This window comes from Lampris incognitus, chromosome 12, assembly GCF_029633865.1.
Source record: "Lampris incognitus isolate fLamInc1 chromosome 12, fLamInc1.hap2, whole genome shotgun sequence".
Lineage (NCBI taxonomy): Eukaryota > Metazoa > Chordata > Actinopteri > Lampriformes > Lampridae > Lampris > Lampris incognitus.
This window is the reverse complement of record NC_079222.1, coordinates 5,227,492-5,243,156: the sequence shown is the minus strand read 5'-3', so window position 1 is coordinate 5,243,156 and position 15,665 is coordinate 5,227,492. Positions and strand designations below refer to the sequence as shown.

At 45.5% G+C, this 15,665-nt stretch overlaps 1 protein-coding gene across 2 annotated transcripts in view; it reads right to left on the bottom strand.

Moving 5' to 3' along the window:
• Positions 1 to 867: 867 nt before the first annotated feature.
• Positions 868 to 15,665, bottom strand: part of ugcg (UDP-glucose ceramide glucosyltransferase) — a 42,461-nt gene continuing 27,663 nt past the window's right edge. For both annotated transcript variants that reach the window (XM_056290914.1, XM_056290915.1), the window contains exons 5-10: positions 14,168 to 14,280; positions 13,548 to 13,726; positions 10,963 to 11,049; positions 10,704 to 10,811; positions 8,034 to 8,112; positions 868 to 1,581 (exon numbers count right to left, since the gene is read on the bottom strand). In XM_056290914.1, the coding sequence (XP_056146889.1) occupies positions 1,411 to 1,581; positions 8,034 to 8,112; positions 10,704 to 10,811; positions 10,963 to 11,049; positions 13,548 to 13,726; positions 14,168 to 14,280 (737 nt within the window). In that variant the 3' untranslated portion in view covers positions 868 to 1,410. The remainder of the gene's footprint in view (positions 1,582 to 8,033; positions 8,113 to 10,703; positions 10,812 to 10,962; positions 11,050 to 13,547; positions 13,727 to 14,167; positions 14,281 to 15,665) is intronic.

Below are 15,665 nucleotides of genomic sequence, written 5' to 3'. Positions count from 1 at the left end.
TGGACAAAGAAGAAACGGACGAATCAGTGAACCAAAGAAGAAACGGACGAATCAGTGGACAAAGAAGAAACGGACGAATCAGTGGACAAAGAAGAAACGGACGAATCAGTGAACCAAAGAAGAAATGGACGAATCAGTGGACAAAGAAGAAAGGGACGAATCAGTGGACAAAGAAGAAACGGATGAATCAGTGGACAAAGAAGAAACGGACGAATCAGTGAACCAAAGAAGAAACGGACGAATCAGTGAACCAAAGAAGAAAGGGACGAATCAGTGGACAAAGAAGAAAGGGACGAATCAGTGGACAAAGAAGAAAGGGACGAATCAGTGGACAAAGAAGAAACGGACGAATCAGTGGACAAAGAAGAAACGGACGAATCAGTGAACCAAAGAAGAAATGGACGAATCAGTGGACAAAGAAGAAAGGGACGAATCAGTGGACAAAGAAGAAACGGACGAATCAGTGAACCAAAGAAGAAAGGGACGAATCAGTGGACAAAGAAGAAACGGACGAATCAGTGAACCAAAGAAGAAATGGACGAATCAGTGGACAAAGAAGAAAGGGACGAATCAGTGGACAAAGAAGAAACGGATGAATCAGTGGACAAAGAAGAAACGGACGAATCAGTGAACCAAAGAAGAAAGGGACGAATCAGTGGACAAAGAAGAAAGGGACGAATCAGTGGACAAAGAAGAAAGGGACGAATCAGTGGACAAAGAAGAAACGGACGAATCAGTGGACAAAGAAGAAACGGACGAACATGTTCCTCAGTGAAGGACAAACCAGGTTCTGAGTTTTCAGTCTTTTATAGATTAATTTCGTACAGAAGCACCAAAGTAAAACACTGTTTCTCTCACCCCCCCCCCGCAGACAAATACATTAAACAAAACACATTATTAAAACAACGGAAATGACATCATCTTCTTCTTCTTCTTTTTTTTTGTTTGTTTTGAAAGCCAGTCTCTCTCTCTCTCTCGCTGGAGAAGCCAGTCGCGCTCCTCTTTTTGTTTGTCTTGTTTTTGTTTGTGTGTTGTGTCGTCGTTGTGCGGAACAGGCCGGAGTCGGCAGCTTGTTCGGTTTCTGTTGGGTGTGTTTGTGGTTGTGAATGGTGTTAGTGTCGTTGTTTCTTTCATCGTGTTAGGTGTTGCTCGATGGTTTGGGAGGTCCGGCACCTCCTCTTAACGGGCCTCCACAGCGTTGACAACAGTTGCCGCTCCTCCAGGTGACCTTTCCTGTTTGTTTACCATTTGTTGTTGTTGATTTCTTCGTTTGTTCCGTTTCAGAAATCCGGGATCTTCTCGGCCGGGGCCTCCACGGCGGAGGCAACAGCGGCCACACCTCCAGCGTTGTGTGTTTGCGTTTGCTTGTCAACTGTGGGGCGTTGCGTCCGTTTATGTTTGCTGCCGGGTTCAGAGGTCGAGGATCTCCTCAGCCGTGCCTCCGCAGCGGAGTCGGTAGCGGCCACTCCTCCAACTGACGGTCGGATCCCAGAGGGCCGACAGGAAGATGTGGACGGCCAGCGACTCGCGGATGAACCAGGCCACCGCGTAGTCCAGCTTACTGAAGGGCAGAGCGCCTCCCTGTGGACAAGAGGAGAGATGAACATAAAAACACTGAATCCATCCATCCATCCATTATCCAAGCCGCTTATCCCGCCGAGGGTCGCGAGGATGCTGGAGCCTATCCCAGCAGTCGTTGGGCGGTAGATGGGGAGACACCCTGGACAGGCCGCCAGACCATCACAAGGCCAACACACACACACACACAAACACCTAGGGACAATTTAGTACGGCCGATCCACCTGACCTACATGTCTTTGGACTGTGGGAGGAAACCCACACAGACACGGGGAGAACATGCAAACTCCACACAGAGGACGGCCCGGGACGACCCCCAAGGTTGGACTACCCCGGGGCTCGAACCCAGGACCTTCTTGCTGAGAGTCGACTGCGCCCCCGTGCTGCCCTGGTTGAACTTTTCATGAACATGGCATTTAAAACAGTCAGCGACATTTTCTACTTGTAAATGACGAATGTTGTGTTTTTTACACCTTCGTCCTTCACTCGCACAAAGTTGACTCAGTTCATCTGAACACAGCGTTGAGTCAAGATGAACTGAGTCAACTTTCTGGCACCTCCTTACCTGGAGTACTGAGCACGCATCACGACATTTATCCATAACGCTTTACAACTGTCTCAATACACGTGAGGGAGTGGCCTAGTCCTCATTAATATTCATGAGCTGAGCTTTCCGTGACAAGCTCAAGCAAGGGTCGGGTGGGCGGGGTTTCACATTACGACGATTTGACCGATTGGCTGTATGTACATGTGTGTGATGACATCATGAGCATGAGTTAAAACGACAGAGAAGCTGAGGCAGGGCTATCAGAAAGAGAAATGTAGAAAAACTAAACTCTGCCATGTCCCAGTGAACAGATGATACACAACGCATCACAGTTAAAGTCATAACTAATGATAGAAAATATTTCAGTTTCGGTCCAACTTTTAACTTTGGGTGTTGAAGTGAATCGCTGTAATTCATAAATATTTCCTCAGTTGATATCTGAGGGCATTTTTAAAAGCTAGTCATCTATAAATATGTTTCAGTAGACTGAAGCTACTGTGGGGGGAAACTGGAAATATTCTAATAATGTTTTTTACATTTATTGGAGTAAATTTCAGCTTTTATTTTTTTTGTAAAAACTATTGGGCTTTATTTCAGTGTCAATCACAGCTAAATGTTGAAAATAGGGGTTTCCAGTCATGTCTGGTGTCCCATGTAGTTTTGCCTACTTGCCAATACGATGCAGCGTCCCCATCTGTGCCCTGGACAACCAAATACACTTGTGAACTTGTTAGTCAATCACTGCCATCTAGTGGCGACTCAGGGAGCTGCACCCTCAACTGCAGGCAAGGCCAAGTTTATTTGTCTAGCGCCTTATCATTGCAGAGGCCATCCAAAACGCTTTACAGGCAAAAGATAAGAAAAAAGCATTATAAAAGCATAAAGTAAGACAGAGAGTCCAGCGACCTGAAGAGACCTGCAGATAAATCTCTGCACAGTCTACTCGGCACACCGTCTGCACAGCCAAGTACTGCCTTGTGATTTCTTAAACAGTAATGGTGAGAAAGTTGACAAAATCAAACTGTTGAAGCAAATAGATAATGTCTGTATCTGATGAATATCTACTTATTGTTATTACTGTTACTATTATTACTTAGTAATCAAAATGGCGGTAGCGTCCTTGTGTCTAGGTTTGGGTTAGACACTGATAATTGCCAGGCTGAGGAAACTGCTTGTAATAAAACATGTGTTTGTATTGGGCTCTATGAAGCAAAAAGCTCACAGATGATCATGGAGCCGGCGAGGCTCTGTATGCACTGCTGTAGGTAGTTGCTGGCGAGGTGTTTTGAGATGAGGCTCTCTTCCTCAGGCAGCATAAAAAAAACTGTTTTACAATGCAACTTTATAACCTTGAGAAAGGAAATACATCATACAGCAGGTAAAGGTAGTGAAGGAGGAGGTGCCTAAAGTAACAAATACCGAGCACCTTAAGAGCTCTGACGCACAAGAGTGCTGTGGACCAATGTGCAAGTGCATGTGGAATGGGGGTTTTTTTTCTCCCAATTATACCCGGCCAATTACCCCACTCTTCCGAACGTCCCGGTCGCTGCTCCACCCCCTCTGCCGATCCGGAGAGGGCTGCAGACTACCACATGCCTCCTCCCATACATGTGGAGTCGCCAGCCGCTTCTTTTCACCTGACAGTGAGGAGTTTCACCAGGGGGACATGACGTAGCGCGTGGGAGGATCACGCCACCCCCCTCACCCCCCCACCGGTTGCAGCAACCAGGACACATACCCACATCCGGCTTCCCACCCGCAGACACGGCCAATTGTGTCTGTAGGGACGCCCGACCAAGCCGGAGGTCTACTACTTTCGGCTGCTCCCGTTAGGGGTCGCCACAGCGGATCATCCGTTTCCATTTCTTCCTGTCTTCTGCGTCTTCCTCTGTCACACCAGCCACCTGCATGTCTTCCCTCACCACATCCATAAACCTCCTCTTTGGCCTTCCTCTTCTCCTCTTCCCTGGCAGCTCCATATTCAGCATCCTTCTCCCAATATACTCAGCATCTCTCCTCCACACATGTCCAAGCCATCTCAATCTTGCCTCTCTTGCTTTGTCTCCAAACCGTCCAACCTGAGCGGTCCCTCTAATATCATCGTTCCTAATCCTGTCCTTCTTCATCACTCCCAGTGAAAATCTTAGCATCTTCAACTCTGCCACCTCCAGCTCCGCCTCCTGTCTTTTCGTCAGTGCCACTGTCTCCAAACCATATAACATAGCTGGTCTCACAACCATCTTGTAAACTTTCCCTTTAACTCTTGCTGGTACCCTTCTGTCGCAAATCACTCCTGACACACTTCTCCACCCACTCCACCCTGCCTGCACTCTCTTTTTCACCTCTCTACTGCACTCCCCGTTACTTTGGACAGTTGACCCCAAGTATTTAAACTCATACGCCTTCGTCACCTCCACTCCTTGCATCCTGACCATTCCACTGTCCTCCCTCTCATTCACGCATAGGTATTCCGTCTTGCTCCTACTGACTTTCATTCCTCTTCTCTCCAGTGCATACCTCCACCTCTCCAGGCTCTCCTCCACCTGCACCCTACTCTCGCTACAGATCACAATGTCATCCGCGAACATCATCGTCCATGGAGACTCCTGCCTGATCTTGTCCGTCAACCTGTCCATCACCATTGCAAACAAGAAAGGGCTAAGAGCCGATCCTTGATGTAATCCCACCTCCACCTTGAACCCATCTGTCATTCCAACCGCACACCTCACCATTGTCACACTTCCCTCATACATATCCTGCACCACTCCTACATACTTCTCTGCAACTCCTGACTTCCTCATACAATACCACACCTCCTCTCTCGGCACTCTGTCATAAGCTTTCTCTAAATCTACAAAGACACAATGCAACTCTTTCTGGCCTTCTCTATACTTCTCAATCAACATTCTCAAAGCAAACATCGCATCTGTGGTGCTCTTTCGTGGCATGAAACCATACTGCTGCTGCTGATCATCACCTCTCCTCTTAACCTAGCTTCTATTACTCTTTCCCAAATCTTCATGCTGTGGCTGATCAACTTTATACCTCTGTAGTTGTTACAGTTCTGCACATCGCCCTTGTTCTTGAAAATCGGTACCAGTATGCTTCTTCTCCACTCCTCAGGCATCCTCTCACTTTCCAGGATTGTGTTAAACAATCTAGTTAGAAACTCCACTGCCATCTCTCCTAAACATCTCCATGCCTCCACAGGTATGTCATCAGGACCAACTGCCTTTCCATTCTTCATCCTCTTCATAGCTGCCCTCACTTCCTCCTTGCTAATCCGCTGAACTTCCTGATTCACTATCCCTACATCATCCAACCTTCTCTCTCTCTCATTTTCTTCATTCATCAGCCCCTCAAAGTATTCCTTCCACCTTCTCAGCACACTCTCCTCGCTTGTCAGCACATTTCCATCTCTATCCTTGATCGCCCTAACTTGCTGCACATCCTTTGCAGCTTGGTCCCTCTGTCTAGCCAATCGGTACAAGTCCTTTTCTCCTTCCTTAGTGTCTAACCTGTCATACAACTCACCATACGCCTTTTCCTTTGCCTTTGCCACCTCTCTCTTTGCTTTACGCTGCATCTCCTTGTACTCCTGTCTACTTTCTTCATCTCTCTGACTATCCCACTTCTTCTTTGCCAACCTTTTCCTCTGTATAATTTGCTGTACTTCCTCATTCCACCACCAAGTCTCCTTGTCTTCCTTCCTCTGTCCTGATGACATACCAAGTACCTTCCTAGCTGTCTCCCTCACTATTTCTGCAGTGGTTTTCCAGCCATCTGGCAACTCTTCACTACCACCTAGTGCCTGTCTTAACTCCTGCCTGAACTCCACACAACAGTCTTCCTTCTTCAACTTCCACCATTTAATCTTCGGCTGTGTCTTCACTCGCTTCCTCTTCTTGGTCTCCAAAGTCATCCTACAGACCACCATCCGATGCTGCCTGGCTACGCTCTCCCCTGTCACCACCTTGCAGTCTCCAATCCCTTTTAGATGGTGCCTTCTACATAAGATATAGTCCACCTGTGTGCACTTTCCTCCACTCTTGTACGTCACCCTGTGTTCCTCCCTCTTCTTGAAATATGTATTCACCACAGCCATTTCCATCCTTTTCGCAAAATCGACCACCATCTGTCCTTCCACATTTCTCGACCAAGCCGGAGGTAACACGGGGAATTCGAACAGGCGAGCTCCGTGTTGGTAGGCAACGGAATAGACCGCTACACTACCCGGACGCCCAATTACAGTTTATTTTATTCTATATAAGGCCCCTCATTTATTTTCATTTATAAACTGTTAAGTTGTTGAAATGTGTACTGCTGTTATTATGACGGCACTACCTTGCTCTATTCATTACAGACTGTTCATTGTCAGAAAACTGTTGCGGTGTTACACTGTTAAGCCTGCTGTTATGGCTAGCTCATTAAACGTTCGTTATAACACAAATAAGCATGTTTTGTATCTCTGACTCTTGTTGGGTTCAGGTTGTAAAACGTTATAGACTTAGGCTAACAGCTGGAATCTGGAGCTGGGGTTGGCCCCGCCCACTGCTGGTAGTGTATAGGGATGTGGAGCTGGGGTTGGCCCCGCCCACTACTGCTAGTGTATAGGAATGTGGAGCTGGGGTTGGCCCCGCCCACTACTGCGAGTGTATAGGAATGTGGAGCTGGGGTTGGCCCCGCCCACTGCTGCTAGTGTATAGGAATGTGGAGCTGGGGTTGGCCCCGCCCACTGCTGCTAGTGTATAGGAATGTGGAGCTGGGGTTGGCCCCGCCCACTGCTGCTAGTGTATAGGAATCTGGAGCTGGGGTTGGCCCCGCCCACTGCTGCTAGTGTATAGGAATGTGGAGCTGGGGTTGGCCCCGCCCACTGCTGCTAGTGTATAGGAATGTGGAGCTGGGGTTGGCCCCGCCCACTACTGCTAGTGTATAGGAATGTGGAGCTGGGGTTGGCCCCGCCCACTGCTGCTAGTGTATAGGAATGTGGAGCTGGGGTTGGCCCCGCCCACTGCTGCTAGTGTATAGGAATGTGGAGCTGGGGTTGGTCCCGCCCACTGCTGCTAGTGTATAGGAATGTGGAGCTGGAGTTGGCCCCGCCCACTGCTGCTAGTGTATAGGAAGGGGGGGGTTCAGCTGTTGTTTTGTCTGTTCCATTTGTTTTGTATGTCTTCTAAAAATATAAAATGTGACATATTTGCTACTATTGGATGCTGTATTTGTACATCTGCAATAAAAATCCGTCCACCCATCATCCAAACCGCTTACTCTACTCAGGGGGGCGGGGATGCTGGAGCCTATCCCAGCAGTCATTGGACGGCAGGTGGGGAGACACCCTGGACAGGCCGCCAGTCCATCACAGGGCCCACACACACACACACACACACATTCACACCTAGGGACAATGTAGTACGGCCGATTCACCTGACCTACATGTCTTTGGACGGTGGGAGGAAACCGGAGCCCCCGCAGGAAACCCACACAGACACGGGGAGAACATGCAAACCCCACACAGAGGACGACCCGGGACGACCCCCAAGGTTGGACTACCCCGGGGCTCGAACCCAGGACCTTCTTGCTGTGAGGCGACCGTGGTAACCACTGCACCACCCTGCCGCCCTGTCTGTAATATGTTATAATAAGTTAAGAAGTAAATGTTCATCCCTTCCAGAGGAATGGTAGAGAAAAATCAGTGTCAAGACAAGAGGTCGTTAAACACAAGTTCATTTTCAATACCGCAGAATAATATTCACACATGTAAATATTTTATTGTAATTTCTGAGACAGAATCCCACCCTCAGAACTAAATATCCATATTTGTTTAAAGGCCATGCTGTTCAACAGCAGTTACACATCAATATTTACATGTGTGTGCACATCTGAGTGAGTGGGTGTATATACTATATACCTGTATTCCCCGGAGCTGGATGTAGTCAGCAATGAACCAGGCCAGACAGTGGCACATGAAGAAGACCATGATGTCCCACCTGTGGCCAAAAATGGCACCAAAAAAAAAAACAAAAAACAAAAAAAACAAACAAAAAACATAATAATACAGAATATACATGTGTTATTAAAACGACCGGGATTTCATTCCCACCTAAACCGACCGTGAGCGGTCAAACTGATGGCCGGTTTTTAAACTCTATTATTCTGTCAAGATAAATACCCAACTGAGATATTAATGCATTACATATGTCAGCATGTCTGTTATGAAACTAACTAACTAACACCAAAATGAACCTTTTAACAACTTTAATACTATTTTTAAACAATTTAAACTTCAGAGAGACATGGTCGAACTTGAATAGCAAAATTGAAAAAGTGAAAATATTGCCTGAAAAACTAAACAGAAAACACATGTTGCTAATCTAACAAACATAACAAGGCCTATAAAACGCGAAATTAAAAACTGAAAATAAATACTGAAACAGTCCCAAACAACAATCGAAACGTAAAAAACAACTAGAACGACCCTGGGCGGTCATTTTGACTGCCACGGTTTTTAAACTCTTTATTGTGTCAAGATAAATACCCAGTTGAGATATTATTGCATTACATGTGTTAGTATGTCTGTTATGAAACTAACTAACACCAAAATGAACCTTTTAACAACTTTAATACTATTTTTTAAACAATTTAAAATGGCTGCTGTCCAGCGCCTGTAAATCCTGCAGCGCCTCGGTGGTAGTCATGGTGCGTCTGTAATGGTGTCTGTAACCAGACATGTTGGACATCATCAAAAACCAAGTTTAGACTATTTCTCTCCACTGGAGGGCGCTAGTGTGTTTCTAGGACACAGCAACGAACTTCACGAAGGAAATGACGCCACCAACACGTCATAAATACTGGCATGACGCACACCATCACGCGCAAATCACGAGCCGGTCATGTTGACCGCTTGTGGTCGTTCTAGGTAGATCTTATCACAACTTTTTTTTGTGCAATTGATCTAAAACTCATTTTAATGCAAATATATACAATTTTAGGAGAATTCAGGGAGCGGCAGGTCTGTATCTTTGTTCCCCCCCACAACGTTATTAAACTTTGAAAATCCCAAACTGTCAAAATGCCCGTCTTGGTCGTTCTAGTGTTAAGGGCTAATATTGTTAGTCAGAGGCTAATATTAGACAGAGGTTGGATAAAGGATAATATTAGACAGAGGTTAGATAAAGGCTAATATTAGACAGAGGTTAGATAAAGGACAATATTAGAGGTTAGATAAAGGCTAATATTACACAGAGGTTGGATAAAGGATAATATTAGACAGAGGTTAGATAAAAGCTAATATTAGACAGAGGTTAGATAAAGGACAATATTAGACAGAGGTTAGATAAAGGCTAATATTAGACAGAGGTTAGATAAAGGCTAATATTAGACAGAGGTTAGATAAAGGCTAATATTAGACAGAGGTTAGATAAAGGCTAATATTAGACAGAGGTTAGATAAAGGACAATATTAGACAGAGGTTAGATAAAGGCTAATGTTAGACAGAGGTTAGATAAAGGCTAATATTAGACAGAGGTTAGATAAAGGCTAATATTAGACAGAGGTTAGATAAAGGCTAATATTAGACAGAGGTTGGATAAAGGATAATATTAGACAGAGGTTAGATAAAGGCTAATATTAGACAGAGGTTAGATAAAGGACAATATTAGACAGAGGTTGGATAAAGGCTAATATTAGACAGAGGTTAGATAAAGGCTAATATTAGACAGAGGTTAGATAAAGGATAATATTAGACAGAGGTTAGATAAAGGATAATATTAGACAGAGGTTAGATAAAGGCTAATATTAGACAGAGGTTAGATAAAGGCTAATATTAGACAGAGGTTAGATAAAGGCTAATATTAGACAGAGGTTGGATAAAGGCTAATATTAGACAGAGGTTAGATAAAGGCTAATATTAGACAGAGGTTGGATAAAGGCTAATATTAGACAGAGGTTAGATAAAGGCTAATATTAGACAGAGGTTAGATAAAGGCTAATATTAGACAGAGGTTAGATAAAGGCTAATATTAGACAGAGGTTAGATAAAGGCTAATATTAGACAGAGGTTAGATAAAGGACAATATTAGAGGTTAGATAAAGGCTAATATTAGACAGAGGTTAGATAAAGGCTAATATTAGACAGAGGTTAGATAAAGGCTAATATTAGACAGAGGTTAGATAAAGGCTAATATTAGACAGAGGTTGGATAAAGGCTAATATTAGACAGAGGTTAGATAAAGGATAATATTAGACAGAGGTTGGATAAAGGCTAATATTAGACAGAGGTTAGATAAAGGCTAATATTAGACAGAGGTTAGATAAAGGATAATATTAGACAGAGGTTGGATAAAGGCTAATATTAGACAGAGGATAGATAAAGGCTAATATTAGACAGAGGTTAGATAAAGGATAATATTAGACAGAGGTTAGATAAAGGCTAATATTAGACAGAGGTTAGATAAAGGCTAATATTAGACAGAGGTTAGTTAGAGGCAAATATTATTTGATACAAGTTATCAGGTGATTTGAGATTGAAGTCTTGTCAAAGGTTTGTGGGCTGAATTCACAGAAACGACCCTGGATGTACCTGAAGAGATGGTGGGCCGCCCAGCTGATGATCAGACCGGCAACAAAGCACTCGGAGATCGGCTCCACAATGGTGGCCGGCAGCATGTTGATTCGCAGTTTTGCCCACCTAAAAACACACAAACACACACAAACGGTCTGTTCATTGATGGGCTAGCTAGCTAGCTAGCTTGGTAGTGAAGGAGCTAGAACATTCCATTTGGGCTCTATGAAAGTGGCTGGCTGGCTGAGAGGGTAGGAGCAGGTGGGAATGCACTTACCTTATCATGCGCAACTGGAACTGGGCGATTGAGTATGAGCCAGAGTTTTGCATGGCCACCTGTGTTGCCATGGAGAACTTCCAGCCCCTGGCGGAGAGATGGGAGAAGAGAGGACAGAGATCAGGGCAAACGGTCAGGGCATCTGATCTGTGGCTCTTAAATTCCATGAAAAGTGCAAACCCGCAAAACCCGGCAGCTTCAAACCGTAGCAGACGTGTTAGCGTTAGCCGGGATTGTCCAGCTTGCCCCTGCACTACTGAGAGGAGTGACCAACAGCAGGAGACTCTGCTGACTTTGCTATTTTCCGTGCTTAGTCCACTTATTGCTAGACTCACTAGTTTTCTCTCTCAAGCGACTCTTGTGTAAGGCGGCAGACTTTTGTTCCTAGTCTGTTAACTAGCTTCGAGCTTAGCCTAGCTTAGCAGTTAGCTTCACTGCCTTTGCAGTCAAGGCCGCCTCGTTAAAACCATGGTGTGGTGACTGTTCCGTAGTTACAGACAGGTTGTCTCTGCTACAGAGACGTGTCTGTGAGTTAGAGCAGCTTCTTTCGGCTAGGATTATGTTACACGCGAGAGGAACCCCGCTACAATGTAGCGGTTTGGTTACCCACCCGTCTAAATCTCCCTCCTCTTCATCCTGCCAGCTAACCGCCTTCCCCCTGCCCCTAAACCCCCCCCCCACTCCAACTGCTCAGAATTATGCATAATTAATTATGCATAAATATGCATTTTTCTAAAAATTGATAAAAAACCACTTTTCTCGGCGTTTCAGATGATTCTGAGCATCTGATTTTTTCACCTATATAAAAAAAAAATTCTGGGACAAATGTTTTGGCATTATGCAAAATAAATGCATTTTTGCAAAAATGCATTTATGATCCTCATTTATTTTGGAGGTGGTAGGTATTGTTCCAGAGAGGACCAGAAAAATAGCAGAACATTAAAATAATTACAATAATTATGCACAATTATGCAAAATATGCATTTTCTAAAAATGGCTAAAAACACTTTTCTCGGCATTTCAGATGATTCTGAGCATTTGGGGGGAGGGAGTTGGAGTGGGGGGGGTTTAGGGGCAGGGGGAAGGCGGTTAGCTGGCAGGATGAAGAGGAGGGAGATTTAGATGGGTGGATAACCAAACCGCTACATTGTAGCGGGGTTCTTCTAGTGCATATATATTTTGCATAATGCCAAAACATTTTTAAGCCCCAGAAAAACATTTTTATATAGGTGAAAAAAATCAAAGATGCTCAGAATCATCTGAAACGCCGAGAAAAGTGGTTTTTAGCCATTTTTAGAAAAATGCATATTTTGCATATTTATGCAAAATTATGCAAAAATTTTAATTTTCTGGGATTTTTCCCTTACTCTCTGAGACAATACCTACCACCTCCAAAAAGAATTAGGATCATAAATGCTTTAGTTTTCGGTCCCGCTATCTACACTAACTAACACACACACACACACACACACACACACACACACACACACACACACACACACACACATTACGAAAATATATGAGTAGATGACGGGCACTCCAGACAGCCTTAGATCCGGGCCTGACGAAAGACCTGCTACCGTCAGCAGTAGCTCAGCCTTGTCCGCAGATGTCCAGCCTTGTGCTCCTCTGTTGAGCTCCCCGAGGGTTCTCCCTATTTTTTCTCCCTGTTACAGGTTTTTAGGGAGTTGTTCCTTACCAATGAGAGGGTCTACGGACAGGATGTTGTGTTGCTGTAAAGCCCACTGAGGCAAATTTGTACTGGGCTATACAAATAAAATTGACTTGACTTGACTTGACTACTGTTAGCATGCCAGATGTGCTGTGTGCTAGGTTGTTAGCACCGGTGCAGGCATTAGCAAAGCACGTTTAATAGCTAAATTTAAGCACTTGATTAGCTGCCAGATTTATTGATTGAAGTGACTGAAGAGTTATGGTGATTAACTTCCATTTGTTTTCTTTTCTGTTTTGGATTTTCTCCCCAGTTGTACTTGGCCAATTACCCCACTCTTCCGAGCCGTCCCGGTCGCTGCTCCACCCCCTCTGCCGATCCGGGGAGGGCTGCAGACTACCACATGCCTCCTCCCATACATGTGGAGTGACCAGCCGCTTCTTTTCACCTGACAGTGAGGAGTTTTGCCAGGGGGATGTAGCATGTGGGAGGATCAGGCACTACACCCCCCTCAAGCCCCCCCCTCCCTGAACAGGTACCCCGACAGACCAGAGGAGGCGTTAGTGCAGTGACCAAGACACATAAATCTGTGGCTTCCCATCTGCAGACACGGCCAATTGTGCCTGTAGGGATTGCCTGACCAAAGCCAGAGGTAACATGGGGATTCGAACCGCCGACCCTTGTGTTGGTAGGCGATGAAATAGACCGCTATGCTTCCCAGACGCCCTCCATTTGTCTTCAAAGAGACGGAGGTCAGCACTGACACTTACGTTACTGCTATTAGCTTTACCCATACATACCAAACACAGACTCATATTAGCATACCTGTGTGTTACAGTTTTAGCCATAAATACTGATGACAGACTGGTGTTAGCATTGACGCTCAATTTACCGCCACAAGCTTACCGCTTACCTGTCTGCTATAGCTTTAGCCATGAAATAATCCTCAGCGATGTACTGTGCGAAGGTGATCAGCCCCCCCGCCTGGTCCAACACGTCTTTCCTCATCAGGCAGGACATGCCTGTCACACATATGATCCCCATCACATTAGCTGAGATGTACGACCGTGGGTGGGATGTCCCAAAGTACACCTGCAACACATGTTCACAATTAGTGTGTGTGTGGGTGTGTGTGTGTGTGGGGGGGGGGGTTAGAGTTCATTAAACCTGGGGTGACATTAGTCTGCTAAGGGTACAGCGTAGGTCACACATGCACAAAATAAACACTGGCGAAGATACGCCTCCCGTTCACTTCCACGCTATGTGAGCGAAGGGACGAATAACAAAATTCGCTTTCGGTGGCGAAAGAAATGCGTCTTTGCTTCGCGTGGAGTTCAACTTTGGTGAACTTTGACCGGCGGTACACACGGCCTCGACCGAAAGCCAACACGTGTGTGTGGTTGACCCCACTTGGTGTGCCAGGATGGAGGAGGCTTTTTATTGTTTATATTGTTAACGATCACGGATGAATAGACTCACTAGCCCCTGGCTAACGGGTCGGGGTGGACGTTAACGTCAATGCTAATGTCTTACCTGCTCCAACGTAGCGGCGAAGCCTTGTCTGTCCGCCACGTATGGCAAGCCGTGTACCAATCCCACCTTCTCTGTCATCTGATTGGCCAGATCTGTCAGGGTGTCAGGTTTTACTAAACAAACAAACAGAAACACACACAAACACACACACACACACACACACACACATCCCAGGTGATTTTACCCATTGCGGACTGGAGAAACCCCTGCCAGGCTTTCATCAACATATTAAGTGCAGCTTGAGGAACGACAACATTCTTGCGATGGTGGTATTGAGGATGCCTACACAGCCTTGGCAATTCTGATCATAATGTTATCCAAGTGCTCCCTACCTATCGGTCAGTCTTAACTCCAGTAAACCAGTAATGAAGACTGTAAAGGTGTGGACTAGTGAGACTACAGAGGAGCTGAGAGGATGCTTTCTCTGCACGGACCGAGACATTTTCTTCCAGCATCAGATACTGACAGAATCAATCACTGCCTATAGCCGGTTTGGATGGCAGCCATACCAACATGAACCCTGGCTCTGCCAAATGATGGAAGCTAAGCTGATATGGGAATAGGCCTATACTTTGTGGAATTCTTGTTGGTGTGTGTGAGTGTGTGTGTGTGTGAGTCAATTAATTGTAAAGCACTTTGAGGGCTGTTGCAGTTAGAAAAGCACTATAAAATGCGACTTCATTGACTGATTGATTGGCTAGTAATTGGATGGGAGACCTCCTGAGAAAACTGAGTTACTGCTGGAAGTGGTGTTGGTGGGCCAGTAGGGGGCAGTATTCCTTCTGGTCCTAATAAAAACAACCACAAAAAAGAAACCCCAGTGCGTGCAGTGACGGGGACACTGTGCTGTAGGAGACGCCGTCCTTTGGATGAGACGTTACACCGAGGTCCTGACTCACTGTGGTCATTAAAGATCCCATGGCAAAATTCCCAACCTGCCTCTCTCCGTCTGCCCACCTAATCACCCCCCCCACCATGTAATTGGCCCAATGATTCCTCCCTCTCCACCTCAAGCCGATGTGTGGTGAGCATTCTGATGCAAAATGGCTGCCGTGCATCACCCAGGTGGTGCTACACACTGGTGGTGGTTGAAGTGAGTTTCCCCCCTCCACTGTGAAGCACTTTGGGTGTCTAGATAAAGCCCTATATATAAATGTAATCCATTATTATTATTCTTATGATCCCTGTCCGTGTGGATTTAATTCATATCTCATTAAACTATTAAGAGATATCCAAAAAATAAATCCTATATCAAAAAAGTAATTAAGGAATGTGTTAATAGGAAGGAAATGGCCTACGGCTCAGGAGACACTGCAGGACTGAAGGCTGCACAAAAGGACCTCAATCAGCAGACGAGGGCAGCATGGACACAGCATAAGGAGTGGACGGAACAAGATTTGTCCAATTCGAGAGACGACTAATATGAACTCCTTTATTTGAGGGGGGGGGGGGGTCCTCCCTTTTTCTCCCTTGCTGTATCCAGCCAATTACCCGCTCT